General features: G+C 45.3%; 1 protein-coding gene across 1 annotated transcript in view; it reads left to right on the plus strand.

Annotated features, from left to right (window-relative positions):
- The first annotated feature begins 942 nt into the window (after window positions 1-942).
- The window catches only part of LOC131281645 (protein rhomboid), an 83,671-nt gene continuing 68,994 nt past the window's right edge, over window positions 943-15,619 (plus strand). Inside the window, exons 1-3 of the mRNA XM_058310992.1 lie at window positions 943-1,167; window positions 1,286-1,309; window positions 1,452-1,625. Of these exons, the coding sequence (XP_058166975.1) occupies window positions 943-1,167; window positions 1,286-1,309; window positions 1,452-1,625 (423 nt within the window). The remainder of the gene's footprint in view (window positions 1,168-1,285; window positions 1,310-1,451; window positions 1,626-15,619) is intronic.

Genomic DNA, 15,619 nt, shown 5'->3' on the forward strand with positions numbered 1-15,619 from the left:
TACCGATGAAGATATCAACCGATGCAGGTCCTTCGAAAAGGACCGTGATTTAGAAGTTTGTTTACGTGTGCACCACCGTGGTTGTTCAGTTTTCCCCGACCTCGGTGGGTCGTAAAACGTAACGGAACTTTCTTCGAGGGATGCACCCGGCCCGAAGCGCCATTCGCCAAGCGCCACGAACCTTTATGAACCCCCGTGTGACGCCTTTCGCCATTGGGAAAGCATTACGGAAGGAGTCTATCGGTTTCGGATGATCGGGCCGATAGGATCAGGAGAAATTGTAGGGTTGGTTTGTTTGCGACGCTGATCCTTTGATTGTTTGATTGCCGCAATGGACAATGGTGTGCAATCAACATTGACAGTGCCTTTGCGTAACGGTAACGTGGTGGTCAGGGTGGTCGTTGATCGATCCCTTGCGTGGCACTTGGCCGATGGGATCTGCGTACTTTCTTTTGTTCGACATAAATGTGCTTCAGTAAGATAAATCATTTCGGTAATAAACGGTTTTTTCGTTGTGTTTTTCCAAACGCAGGTCCTTAAAGTGTGGTCCTTACACATCTCATACATTTCTTGCGTAAGAATCTGTAAAAAGCTGTAGGAATACACACGCCACATATCGAGAATCGAATCAGAGGAAAAAGAGGACCGCAGGGTACACGTCGCGGATGGGGAGTTCTTGGACGCACCTCCGGTTAGTTAGAAGACGCTGGAAACGCCTCGAGAGCTTCGGTGGTCTTTGCCGGTGACGATCGGATCCTCGAGACCTTCCCGACGCAATCGGAAATCCCAGCAAGACTACACAACCCAGGCACTCCCCGAGCGATCCCTAAAGACAACTTCCAGCACGTACACGAATCTCCACCTCGGAGCGGACAGACAGCGGTTCACCCGGGTGTGTGCGCGCTGGTGATTCACGGCCCAACATCGTGGCGGTCGCGCGTCATGTGGTCCGGGTTCGATAAGGGCAGCGGCAAGCTAGACGCGGCCAGCAACAGCCAGCAGGAGACGCTGGCCGACATCGAGCACATTTCGACGATCGCCGGCTCGCTCGGCAGCATCGGGACGATCTCGCAGTCCGGCGACGGCGAACCGGTTTACGAGACGGACCACACCGATCTCAACTCCGAGTACGACGAGGTCGAGCTGCGCCGGGAGCTGATGAAGGACGTGAGTACATCGCGATATCGACGTGTGGTGTGCGGCGTGGGGATGAGTCCCTTTGCGTGTGTCCTTCTACTGATCCCTGGAACTTTCGCCTTTTTTTTCTCTCTCCCCTCCCCCTCAGAAATGGCGTCAATTATTCGATGCGGTAAGAATCACGAAAGGCGCAATCACACAACAAACATCGACCGAGTCTCTCTGTCTCTCACTCTGCGTGTGTTCCTTCGAACACACACACACACACACACTCATATCCGAATGCATCTTGTTTCTGTGTCCCGTTTTCGCAGTTCGATCCCGAAGGATTCGGCGAAATTCCGGTGGACGACTTCGTTGCGGCGCTCAAATCGCCGGAGTTCCTCGCCAACGTACCGCCCAACAAGCGTGACATACTGTACGACCGGGCGCTGAAGGCCAAGACCTCCAAGGTGGAGTCGATCTCGTTCCAGGACTTCGTCAATGTGGTAAGTGGCGATTGCGATTGGACTTCATTAGGCAGTGCACCCAGCCTCTTCAATCGGTTCAATTACGCCGATCGGTGTGACAATGCCTTGGAGATTATAAATTTGCGGAAAGTGCACAGCAGCTTCTTGTCATGTCTTTTTGCAGCAATCGAGCTTGAATTTTATACAATGTAATTCGGCAATGCATTTTTTAAACTTTGGAGGCTTTGCAACGGTACCAAATAATGCAATTCTTCGCTTTTCGGGTCAGGCAAAGTAATACACAGATAATTTACAGTTACTCGCGGAAATATCTTCTGATTACTTTAGCGTGAAACTCAAGTTAAACATAGAACAAGCCTATTCTGAGGGTCTCATTTCACAATCCAATACTTTTATTCGTGGCTGTTGGGCGTTGTTAATGCCATTTATCTTATTTTGATACTTTCTCGATGGAAATAACAAATATTTGAAAAAGTTAAAAAGTTCCATCCCTTATCAAAACACATCAAGCGAGTTAATTTCTACTGATCAGATCTTTTAACGTGAATGCTTTGCCACTCATCAAATATAGCTAAATATTATGAAACACTTCCTCAAGCAGATTAATTTGCTGCTTTTCTTATGGTTTCATTTTAATCATAACTGCCTTTTAAGAACTTTTTTAATTCGTTAAATATTAAATCCATCGCTTTGACGAAATGTATCGGCATTAGAAAGTTATTTGGATTGAACTTAAGAAGTTCTATAATAGGGTTTAGAAAGTAAGACCAACATGTTGAAGGATTGGAAATGTCTTTGGGAGTAACATCTGTCACCTGTTAATCGTTCACTTCAACAACTAGTCAATCTGACTGAAATTTTAAGTTCACCGTAATTTGGTTGAACTATTCGAAACAATTAAAGTCCCATCGATTTCCTCTCTTTCGTGTTTGTCTGTTTTTCACTGATAAAAGAACAATACTGTTCTTGGGTCCCACCGTGAGCATCCAACGCCGGAGGCGCCATCAATAACCCATTAATGGTGCGTCCTGCCTCCGTCCCGTTCCCCTTCCATCCGACGCATGAAGATGTAATGCTCAACCAAAACCCGACTCTCGATCGACGCGATATAGACACATAAAAACCAATTCCCCAAAATAGCTCGCGCGACAAGCGTCCGGGAATCGCTTGCCCGGGGGAGGGACCGAAAGCAGAAGAAACAAAAGATCGTGCCCTCGAGCGCGGGACAAAACAATCAGCCAAGAGCCAAGAGTGTGGTCATTAGTGGGCTCGCGCCCAATATGTCACCCTCTCGTTTTTGGGGCGGTCGCGGCGGGCGACCCGGTCACGTCCTCTATCATTAGATAGTTTATAGCTAGGGGGAAGGGAGCCGGGAAATTACAACCGGCCCGTCATCATCATCATTATCATCCCATTGGCCCTACGGAGGTTCGACATTTCGGTGTCGTCTTCGTTTCGGCGCGCGCCGCCAAAGGTTCGGAAAAACCAAAAAGGTGAAGATCAAAAACGCGCGTCCCGCTCGCCGTGGAAGAAACAATATCATTAGCTTCCTTCGGGGGAGGGTGAGCTGCGAGGCTGCCCGGTAGTGACCACGAGGCCAGTGCCTTACGCTGGCCTCGACGACCAACGGCCGTCCCGGGAGAAGCGGGAAATAAATTAGAATTAATCAGTTTGCGACCGTCGAATGACATTCGACTCTTTGGGCGTTTTTCATTCGTCTTTCGTCGGCTCATCGTCCTTGTCGTGATCATGTTAGTTTTTTTTATTTCTGAAGCTTGCGACATGGGTGGTGTGTGGTATTTGGAGACAAAAAATCCCTTAAGTTATCCCCGAGGACTGTGATTCTTTAACGCCACTTTTTTTATTTCGTTCTCTTCGGAAAGTAGCCATCGGTTAGTTTTTCCATAATATGATTGTTACATCTTAAAGAACCTTCCCTAGAATAATCTATCCTGTTGGAGAATAACAAGAAATCTCACTTTCTTACAGTTATGATTCTCTGGACACCCTGGTTTACATTAAAAGTGAACTCTCACGCTACCCAAAGTCTAAGTTTTCCATCAAAAATCTGTCATCAAAACCCCTTGATTTTCCAAAGATATCCTCAGCCACCTCCTTAGGGGAGGGTTTGTTTGGTCAGTTTTGCTCATTTGTAGAGTAAACATGAGGCGCACCGAAACGCAATGAATAATGAAATCTGGCGGCAAAAGACGTAGGACCATCGGACTTCTTAAGGCTTGCTGGACCGATCAGGATTTCGTTGAAGAATTGTGACACAACACGGTAAAAGGAGAGAAAAAGAACGATAACCACACATCCAGAATGTGGACTGAAGTAACTTCACACAGGTAATAATGAAATTGCACCCCAACCAAATCAACGTAACTGCTGTTGTGTCAAAGAATGCGTCTCGGACAAATGGATTCGAATGAAGCGAGGGAAGGAAAATATTAAGATAATAACCTTTCGATGCGATTGCGTTCCGGGTTGGTCAAATCGGTCCCATCGGGACGGTCTCAGGTAGCGATCGGCAATCGAGGTGTCCAGATTCCGAAACGGGACAGCGGATAAGGAGCGATCAACTTGGACATGGGGTCGAAAATCCTATCACAGACGCATTGAGCTATCGGCAGGCTTCAAAGGGACGCCTGGCAGTCACACACTATCGGACAGTTTACAGAATAACTTGACAGATTGTAGGCAATTTTTAATTGGGCTTCTTTTCCGCTTTTCACGGCGCGGTACAGGGGGAAAGCACACCGGTCGACCTTTCAATCGGCTGCTTGCACTTCTTGGTGACACAAGTCGTTATGTTTTGGTGATGGCAAACGTAACGACGATTGCGCAACACGCTTGAAATGGGAAATGAAATACGATCCTTGGAGAGATTTTTCTCCGACCGAACCGATCCTCGTCGGGCGTCATCTGCTGCAGTCCCACGCGAGAAAGCAAACGGCCATCCAAAGGTCCAAAAGCAGATAAAGAGGAGAAACATTCCGTAGAGAAAGTGAGGCAGCGGGAAACAGTCGTGTACATTTTCCATACCGTTCCGCTCGGGCGGACACCGGCGGCGGAGGTGTCCGGAATGTCGGGAAAACAAACTGATAATGAAGTGATTAACGGGATGCCGGTGTTTCGGTGTTCGTTTTCCGGACTGCCTCGAGCGGATTGCCGATCCTGAACGAATTTTGGACCGCTCGGAGGCCGCTTGTATTGGAACGTGCGCAGCAGCAGCTGGTGAGGAGTCGAATTCTTCAGGCTGCGCTTTCTTTCGGCGCTGGAAAATGCCTCCCGTGCGGCCTATTTTTAAGCATTTGCGAGAGCGCGCACTGGAAGGCGAAGGCGCGGTCTTTCCGGAAGGCGAAGGTTTTCTTAATCGCCCCGACCTTTGATCGCCTCGGGGTCTGTCCAGGGAGGGAACGGTTGGTTGTTAGTGTTAAAAGTGAATTTGACAAGTATTAATGAAGTATCATTTTCGGGTACATTGTTGGACGCCGGGTCTAACGGGAAATGTGTAGGAATTAATTTGAAGCAACCGTGGTCGGGATTTCAGTAGAAAATTTCTCCGCAAAGGAACGTTTAACTGGAAACCATATGTTGCACTCCGAGTACCATGTTCGGTGGGAGCTTCCGTTAAAATAAAACAACACGCTACCAATGAAACGATTAATATATACCAAAAGAAACCGTTTCAGCGATATGCAACCTTTTTCCTTCAAACATTATCCCCTTCCAAGGATCATTAAAGAAGCGTTTGAAATGGTTTAAATGAGTTGATAGGTAGTTGAATCGATTTAATATTCACGATAGAATATAGACGAAGATAGAAGAAATACTGGTTTCGTGTAATTTAGAAAAGCTTGTTGAGAAAAAGTTTTTACAAACCGTTTATAATAAAAAAACATACCCAACATACCACATAACCAAAAATACATTAAAACATCTCTGAAACACACATAGTTAAACCATTTTGAAAAATATTTTTCACTTAAAAGGTTGCAAAGTAGAACAGACCGTTTTGTGTGCGCTTTGTCTCGTCACCGTTATGAGAATTATTATTTGGAAAGGTCTTAGGGTTTAAATTTATTTATTTATTTATTTATTTATTTAGATTTTTATTAGATTTAGATTTAGAGAGTTTACTAAACTGAACGTTGATTTCCGATGATCAACTTTCATGAGGTTAAAAGGTAAATGATTGTGAAGTAAAACCAAACCTTCTGCTCGTTGATCACAGTTGCTGCCGCAGAAGAAAAAAGGTAGCCAGCGAAACGCACACCAAGCAAATTTCAGATCTCCTGACATCCCGAGACGGCATCTGACGACAGGCTTACCTTCTGCCACTGATCCTTAAGCTCGCATCCCATTGTGTCGCGGCGAAAAAGACGCATTTTTCCCGAAAATCATGCACACATTGCTACCTTTTCTTGGCCCGTTCCTTTAGCGACCTTCGATCTGCTCCTGCTGTCGCTACCGAATCATGTGTTTAGCGCGCGCGCGCCACGGCAAAGGCGACCTGCGGTGGACGCTCTTCTGCACTAAACCGAAGGAGTCCGTTTAGGCGGTCGCTTCCGATGGTCCCCGCTGCGGACCGCTTTGTTCCGTAGGTGCCGCTGCCGGAACGTTCAGCGGGTCTGGGTCCAGATCGGTTTTATTGGGTTGTTTTCGAAAGTAAAAAAAAAATCCGCAGCGTGCGCCAGACGGCAGCAGCAGGACGTGACTGACGTGTGCCAAAAATTTGAACCAAATCGGAAACATGTGGTAGCCGCATCGCCAGGCCCGACAACGGAGGATCTTCTTTTGTGGAACAATGTATTCCTCTTTTGGGTTTCATCAGACATGCTCTACTTTTCTATTCCTTTGCTTGCGGCTGCCTTAGAATAGCACGTGATAAATGTTAAGGTTAAGCGAATAGAGCTAACGAAAAGATATCCTTAATTCGTCTTCCAAATCCTAAACAGAACACGTGTTTATCAGCCTAACGAGCAACATATGAAATATTAATCTAACGTCATCGGTAACAATCACATGATGAATTTGGCCAGGTGAAATATTTTCATGATCTAGGAAGAGTTTAAAATTACTCCGCAATTGAATCCCACAGACTTTTCGCATAATGCATGAATCCAAATATGTAACATGAAAAGAATTAGCATCGAACTACCAAATAGATAAATCTCTTGAAAGTAGTGAATGACAGAACGAAAGAAAACGAAAACCCGTTATAAATCATCTATTTTTCAACTCTCTTTCTATGAATAATAAAAGTTTTTTTCAAACAAAGCAATGCAGTTTGCAGCAAAAACAAATCGTTGGTTAACATTCAACCCACAATTAAAGGCAAAAACAATGCAAAACCATTACAAATAAATTGATATATTGTTTCTAGTAAATATTTGACTGAACAAATGCATATCTTGTATTATAAAAAGAAATGCAATATAATCTGGTTTGGGTCAACCTTATTCTATTCAAACATTCAATTTCAAACTCACCGAAAAACAATGGCCCATGAATGAAGGGTGTGGAAACTCGAAAAAAGGATTTCTTTCTGAAATAAACCATTTGTTGACTAGCGTTTGTGCCTTCCGTAAATCAAAGCAATCGTGCCAGCGTTTAAAAGCATCTTAAAAGCCATCAAAAACCACCGACGGAGGCAATTCCGGTGCGTACGCAAACACATTAGCGTCAGCTCGTCGGTTTGACGAATGTGCCGGGACATAAATCACCACCGTACGCCGGTTGGTACATTCGGGAAAGTGCTGTGAGCCAAACGGCTGGACATTCCGGCGAAGCACGATACTCCTTGCAGACGCTCGATGGATTGCAATCAATCGCTTACGAGATGCTTAGGGCGGGAGTCATTTTCAACTCCGAGCGACGATCGTTAAACCCATCATCACCGGCAATCCGATGTTGGCACGCGTCCCTGGATCGTGGACAGTTTTTATGTACCACGGTGGGTCTTTATGGGCACATAAAAACCATGTGCCGAGCATCTGTCGTGCCAACGTATGACTCGGTGAGGATGGCAGGATTTCTTCGAAATAATACTGCCGGGGATGATGGTGGAAAAATCCTTCCAAAGACTGATGCCACCGGTGCTAATGTTGTATGTGTTGTTTGCTCTGGGAAGTGCAGAATGTTATGATTGGTGTTCAACTTCCTTTGCATCTTTTTTCCGCCCTGCCTTGGTTCTTCCAACCGGAAAGTGAAAACGGTCGCAGAATACGAACGAAACTAATTGAACCGTTAAAACGCGCCCATTGCAATGTGTGTGGACGTTCGGCGTATGGTTGCAGACGGTGCAGCCGGCCGTAAGACGATGTAATGCGCCATGCGATGATCCTTGGGCTCAGGCCCAATGTAACCTGATCGCCAAACCCATCGGTAGCACGTGTCTGCACGTCCGAGGAACAGTTGGTCCACCGGAGCCACTCTTTTATGGACTCCCGAGTGCAGCTTCCTCTTGCCCATTTTCTCCTCCCGTTTGTTTGTCCGTTGGAGTCAGATTGCATCTCCTCATCGAGCCACAAGACACGACCATGCACTCGACGGAGTCGGCAGCATCCCAAAGGAGCAGTTAATGCTTCCGGGTTTTTGCCAGCAACATCGGCCTTTCTGACGCACACACACACCCGACACGTCCTGGGCAAAAGGGAAAAGCCGCGGAAAAACACAAGCTGCATCGAGCTGGCTGGCGGCTTGTTGCTTAGCACGTACCCACGTTCGAGGCGCGCCACTGAAGTACGTTTAAGTGCGTCGTTCCCGTCCGGGGAAGGATCATATTCTGTGTTTTGTTCTTCAAGGATGTGTTCGCAATCTTCGACAAATTGTCACCATTACGCGTCCCGACGGTGGCGGTGGGGTAAAGTGGGAAAGGGAAGGTTGTTTAAGGGCAGTTTATTTCAACTTTAAGTGCATTGAAGTGAAGTTCAGCGAAGTATGTATTGTCTAACGATCACGTATGTGCATTGTGCTCGCTTTTAAACACTTTGTCTATAATGAGTTATTTTTCCACTGGAAGTGATTGTTCTCTACTAATAGGGTTTAATTTCTCTCCTGGTTTTGTGATTGGAATACTTCTAGTTTGATCGAGTATGTAAAATATATATTTTTCATAACAATAAATTGGAAGTGACAAGTAATCTTAAATTAAGATGAATTCCAAAGTGAAATATAAGACATATTGAGTTAATGAAGAAATCAATGCATAAAATCAACTACATTACAACCAAGAAAGCATAAACAAGACAGCATAAACAAGTGAAGTTACAAAAAAAAACAAACATTGCCAATTTATTTCATAAACAACTACGTTAAAACAGTTGTTACGGAATCGATCTTCTACTAAACCATGAAACACTAGGTACCATAGATACGAGAAAACTAGGGATACTAAAATTTTATTTTATTTAATGAGAATCTGTTGTTAATTCTTAATAAAGCTTCCTTACAAAAGATAAGACCAGTAGAAAAGTTGTCAAAAGACCATACAAAATCGAACCTCTACAGATTCTTGCTTAAATAGTAACCAGAAAAGTCCTTCGAGTTTTCGAATGGTACTGCAAAAATTCTACAGATGGCCAAAATTTGCCGAAATCCTCAAAGTGGGCTCCTCCATGGCGAGCGGAAGATCAAGTTACGGACGGTTTTGAGACGTTCTGTTTGTGTTTCACCTTTCGTTCGTCGCCCTATTTGGATGTTGGCAACGGGAGAGTTCCGAGGAATGGGACCGAGATCCGTTGCATCAGGTCGGTCACCGATCAGATCGGACCATCAGGCAGACGGACAGCTACCACGAGCCACCGGCAACAGCTGATGATGGGCGATAAGAAAAAAATTAGCACTACAACGCGCTCAAGTCTCCACTTACCGCCCGACACAATGTATCACGCCGGGTCTTGCTTCATTAGAAACAAATTAGCCCGATGACAAACATGATAGAGCGTCGAGTCGGAAAGGTGCGCGCGTGGTAGCGTAGCGTTTCGGATTGCATCTACGGTCTCGCAACGGCTGTCGGAAGGCTGAATCGGGAGTTATCTTTAGGCCAAGATTTTTCGAGCCCACCGTAACCCGACACCGTGCCTCGGGAAGGATCCAGATTTTAATCTAGGTCATATCCTACCCTATCACGCCACCTCGCAAAGGTGCTGCCTCTGCCTGCCATTTGCCGGCGTCCATCGGGTGCGTCCAGATGTCGGTGATCTGTTCGACTTCGGCAGCCGCACCATGCCACTCGGACAATCTCTTCGAGTTGATCTTCTGTTTGTTTTTCTCCGCCGCACCTCAACCGATACTTGAGGTCAGAAATTCGCCTACTCCAGAGAAGAGGTTCGCCAGCATAAGGGAACTAACAGTTTATAAACTAACCGTGGAAAATCCATCGAATCGACAAACTGTCCCACTGTAGATGGATTGATGTGGCCATTTGGTGGTGGCAGTTGTTCGAAATACCTGGTACCACCTTCAAGATCGCACTGCCGCACGTGCACGCGCCGGCATTGTTGGATCCTTTTAGGTTTCACCTTCGGTAGAGAAGCGAAATACGCGACATGCACGGCAGATGGCGCTGGTCCTTGAACCTGTCAACCTCGCTGTGTGGGACCTTTGCAGAGGACCCAAAACCCGGCCACGGACGGGGTTGCGGTGGGCGTAGTTGTCCCAGTTCCAATGTATTTTTTCCCGTGCCCTTTTCGAGCACCTTCTGCGGTCCTTCCGTACGAGACGCCGTCACCGACGGGTTGTCCTCGTCGCCAATTTAATGTTGTAGTAAAACAACGTTTTTATTACCGCTCAACCGGTGACCCCAGCCACTGGCCACATGGCGTTCTGGTGTGGGCTCCGGCGAACCGAAACCGGCGTCGCGTTGAAAGGATGCGAACCCGGGCTATTGATTTTCCCTCGTGAGGGGCAGGTACCAAACCATCGATCAGACTCGGCTCCTCGGAGACGTGAGCAGAATTCCAACCCGCGGCCGAGCGGAGAGGAGGAAAGGTGTATTACGTGCGATATGTTGGCAGGCGAACGCACTGCCGGCACTCTGACCCACTGACGCTACCGTCTGAAGGTTAAGTTCCGGCTCAGTGGTTCCGAATCGAGCGAACGGGAGGATTTGTTTGGCATGAATAATGTAATCAATTTCATCCACCGAGATTTATGTCAATGCCGATAGGTAATCAGGCCGGAAATCGGCCCTGTTTGTTTGCCTTTGCTACCGGTTCTTTATTGAAACATATCCTCTGTTGGGTGATTTTAATAGCTTGCGATGAATGAGTTAAAAATTGATAAATTTACTCCCATGAATGTCAATAGCGATTTTTACAACTATGCCTTCCATTTTGAAAAAAATAAGTGAATGTTATTTACGATCCCACTGATTTAACCTTATAACAATCCTATAAATCATCATAGTCAATGAAATTTAGTTGTGGGAGCCTTTTTAATTGTATTTAAACAACCGATCATCAATCTTAGCAATAAATATGGTTCCTGGATTAATCATGAAACTTAATAAGATAGCAGAAGAGTATTTTTATTGATAGACAGAAACATACATTAAAATTTCATAAACAATAAAAGTTCCAGAATCCTCGGATATTCAACAATGAATGAAATTTTTAAATTCGAAGTAGAAAAATTTCCTTTTTTTTATATAATATTCAACATTGGTAGGAATTTCTTTCTTCAATCCTACCACTCATCTACCTCACATTGCTCTGCTTATTAGAACCATTGAAAAAAATGTTTCTGGGGCATGGTTTATGCCCTTCTCGGTCGTGCCAGGATGTGCGTGATTCCGCGCCATAAAATTATTGCCCTAACCTTCAGCTCGTAAACGATTGTTATCGGACGGCTTACAAAACGCGACCGTCACGAGGAGCGAGAAGTGCGAAGGCGCCGGTAGACGATGTTCGGATCGTTCCGAGAGCCACCCTCGATCGATCGGACCGAACCGGCGAAGGATATACCGATTGCCAACCTTTTTAAATGCTCTAACGACTACCAACAGTCGCGAGGCGAGCCAAATTGAACACCACATGTGTTGCGTTCCGACACTCGCACTTTCGGACGTGAAAGTTTTCCAGAAGTTATCATCTGTCCATCAAACCCGACGCTGTCTGCTTCTGCAGGCGATTGCAGGCGTCATCGTTCACGCGAGGATCCTCTTGAGAAGGGACGAAAGAAAAAAAAAAGCGAAGAAAGAAAGGAAAAGGATACGGCTGGCGCGCGCGCCTCACCAAACTGGCGGATGGCAATAAAAATTAATTATTTAACTTTATTGGTTTCTTAGTTTCCGATACCGTGCCGGTTCTTGACGTTTCGCCAGCAGACGACAGAACGGGCGAATGAGAAAAATAAAACGCACCGACTTAACACATCCTGCCATTGGGTTTCGGAGAAATTTGTTCAACTCTATTCCCGGTTTGGCCGGAGCAAATTATTTCTGCCCGTAAAACACGTTTGCCGCACACGAACGTGACGTAGTTTATGGGAATGCTGGCGGCACCGATCGTCCGGGAAGGATATGCTTTTCCCGTTTCGGTGCAACCTGCACGCGCCACACGGACGCGGCCGCCGCTCGATCGACAGACTGCCGTCGGCAAGCCCGAGTGGCGTCGGAGAAAGGTCCAGGACAAATCCGTGGAACGTAGGAAGACAAGGATACGTCCATCCCGAGTTTTTGACGGCCCGAATGCTTTGGCGGTAATGTGTGGCAGCTTTCCTTCGGGCAACTGTTTTTCCTCCTCTGCGCGCGGTGCGTTAAGTGCCATCGCTTGAAGATGGTGAGGATTGTATTGTCTAGCAGTTGTTTGCGCTATAAATTTACAATCTATTTTAGAACTTTTCCCCGTGCAGCTTGAGTTTGTGGAGGAGTGTTTTTCGACCCGAACAGTGGTTTCTGAAAGTATATATTATTCTGATGAAATTCTTCTAGGTGTAGGTGTCGATTTGTAAGATCAGAAGTTCTTAAATCCTGTTGATATTTTCATACCTAGTGTTTGATACCAAAATCAGTGGTTAATGATGTTGACAACAACTACATTTTTATAGGTTTTGGTCACGATTTATTCATCTAAGAGATAAAGCATTTCTAATTCAAAATTACCGAAAATAACAATGTTGTTACCTATACTTTTACCAAATGTGAAACAAGAATTCCTACCACACAAATTTGTTCGAGAACATTTTAGAAATACGGTAGTAGAAGGATATTACACAACAAAAATGGTCAAAGATATGAAAACATTTAAAAGCATCGCCAAGTCTTGTCCTTGGATTGACTGTCACGTCACCCGTTTTGTAAGTAACAACAGCAATCCAAATCTGCTTTACTCTGATAATTGGGAATCTTAGTGTTTTCTTTTATCAAAAAGAGAAATAGAAAGAAAACTTTTATCAGAAATAATTATAGAAAAAATATACCAAAACAAGGTGGCAGTCAACATGTTAAAATTATTGACACTTAGAATTGAAATAAAGAGCATGAAAAGTTATATGTATACTTTGAGTCAAAATTAATACGTAAATAAAGAACCCTTGAAACAACTTCCATTGATCTGTTGCATAACCACCACATGAACTTTTCACAATCAGTTCGTTTTGTAGCTAACAAACCACTATAAGCTGAACTCGGCCTTCCAAAGAAAACGTACCAATAGAGGAGCGAAAAAAATCGTAAATATCACTATTTTATGAGCACTGCATTTCCCGTGCACTCTGCGCCGCGTCGGCATGTGTTGCGATGTTCGGTTTCCAAACCGGCGGATACGGATCATTGACGAAGCAGGACGGAAGTACTGATCCGTCAACTAGTGCCAAGCAGTCCGCGCGTCGGATGCCCGTGCCATCAACTGTGTTTTTCATTCTCACGTTTTTTCTTCTTTTCCCTTTCATCGGATGCTCCTTGGAGCGCGGTCGCAGCAGACCGTCCTTATTTGTTGACACATTGCTGGCGCGCGGGGAGGGCGACCTCGACTAGTATAGCGCGACACACGCAACATCAATCGGCTTCGAATGCAGTTTTTCCGGCCATAAAAACGCGCGAGTTATGACTATCGAGAAAAGCCAGTAAAATACTAACCGCACCGGCGGACTTCAATTGGGTTTTCGGCAGCGCGTGCGTTCGTGTCGTTTTGGGTTCGGGATGATACACCCAATACACCCGAAAATAATTATCCAACCAAACAGCCACAAACGGAACGAAACAACCACTGTTTGTAAACGATTAGTTCCCCCGAAAATTGGATGTCTTTGAGGAGCAATTGGAGGTTGTTGTTTCATTTTCTTCGTTCTCCGTCTTTTTTTCCGACCCACCGCCAACTGTCAACACCTCGGAAACGGTGCTCCGCTCTCCTTTTCCCCTTTCGCGTTCGTGCGTGAAAGGGTTCAATTTCCCGGCCGATTGATTGACTGATTGGTCGGTTGACGAGCCGGCACCGCCGTTGATCCTGATCCGTTGCGTGGGAAATCGAAAGGCTGCACACGGCCCGGCGTGCGATCCTTCCGGTTCGGAGCCGTCCTGGCAGCATATGGCACCAGCGACGAGTCACGTCGTTCTCCGACGACCCAAGACGATCGAACTTTCATTCGTTATGCATATGCATGTCCCATTTCACGGACCGTCGGATAAGTCGGGCTCGTACCAACCGTTCTGTGAAGCGCCTGCCTTGAAGGGGTTAATCGATCGAATAATTGCATGTAATTTGTCTGTCAAAGTTAAAAGTGGCAGCAAGGGGTGGAATAGCAAGACGGGTTGGTGTTCAGGGGAGATTTTGATTGGTTTGTATGGTGGGGAATCATGAATTAATTGTAACCGGGGTTTAAGGTATAGCGATCAAAACGTACATCACATATTAACATATTGCTTTTTTCTCTTCAATACACACTTTCCCCTATAGTACTGCAATTTTTAACAATGCGATTCGGTAATGTCATTAAAAAATCATTCAAATTGTATTTTCAATTAAATAACCCATGTTATCTCTGCTCGCAAAACTTAATGTTCGTCCAGATCATTCAATTATATGATCGTTGAAACCGTTTACTAATCATCGAATATTTCATTCTTGTGTTTAGTTAAGTAACTTCAACTCCAATCACTTTTGCTTCTTATTATTTCGAATGTCTTGTTTTACGTTTTTGTTATGATTTGATTTTCGGTATGACATGCATTGAATCAACTCGAAGATTTGTTTATTCCTTTTTAGTCTGTAAGTTAGTGAATGTTTTACATTCAATTTGATTGAAAAGAGTTTAAATTGCAATACATTGTTTTAGGAAATCTGCTACACTTTTTTCAGGCTTCGTTTTTATGCGAATGCACACTTTCTGGTCACATGTCGCGCGAAACATTGATTATCATTCTATTCATATTCCGAGCACAACCGGTATTGCTTCCACGCAGTTTCCAAGAACTTTCATTACATTCAACAATTACGCAAAATAATATTTACTGAACAACACATGCTTAAAACCAATGCGAAATTCTTGCCAATTCTGCGCACAAGAAAGAAAAAAATAATTCAATTGGGCAGCCATTGTTTGACGATACAAGCAAAAACGCAGAAACACGGCTTGTCGAAATCAAGGATGCATCATAACGGTAAATGCATCCACCTGCACTGGCAACCGTGCGAGGGGTTTTTGCTAATTTATTCGGCAATGCAGACAATTCGACGCAGGACTTTTGATTGCACAAGAAAAGAGCTCGCTTTTCTGCGCTGTCGGATGGGCAAGTGATGGAGAGGGGAGGGAGGGGGGGGGGGGTGTTGAATACATAAAATCAAAATATGAAGAAACATTCACTGCACAAACCGGGGGACTGGGGGGCCACCACATGTGGCACCGGGCACGAGCCAAACGGCCAAACGCTTCGTGCAGAGGAAGACCACGCACGTGCAAGGATACTTACCCGAGTGGAATTAAAAATCCCTCTCGCAGCAACGAGGTGGAGAACTTTCCCGGGGTGAGATAATTAAAAACCAGTTACCTCGGCCGATTGCGATCGC

Source organism: Anopheles ziemanni, chromosome 2 (assembly GCF_943734765.1).
Source record: "Anopheles ziemanni chromosome 2, idAnoZiCoDA_A2_x.2, whole genome shotgun sequence".
Classification (NCBI taxonomy): domain Eukaryota; kingdom Metazoa; phylum Arthropoda; class Insecta; order Diptera; family Culicidae; genus Anopheles; species Anopheles ziemanni.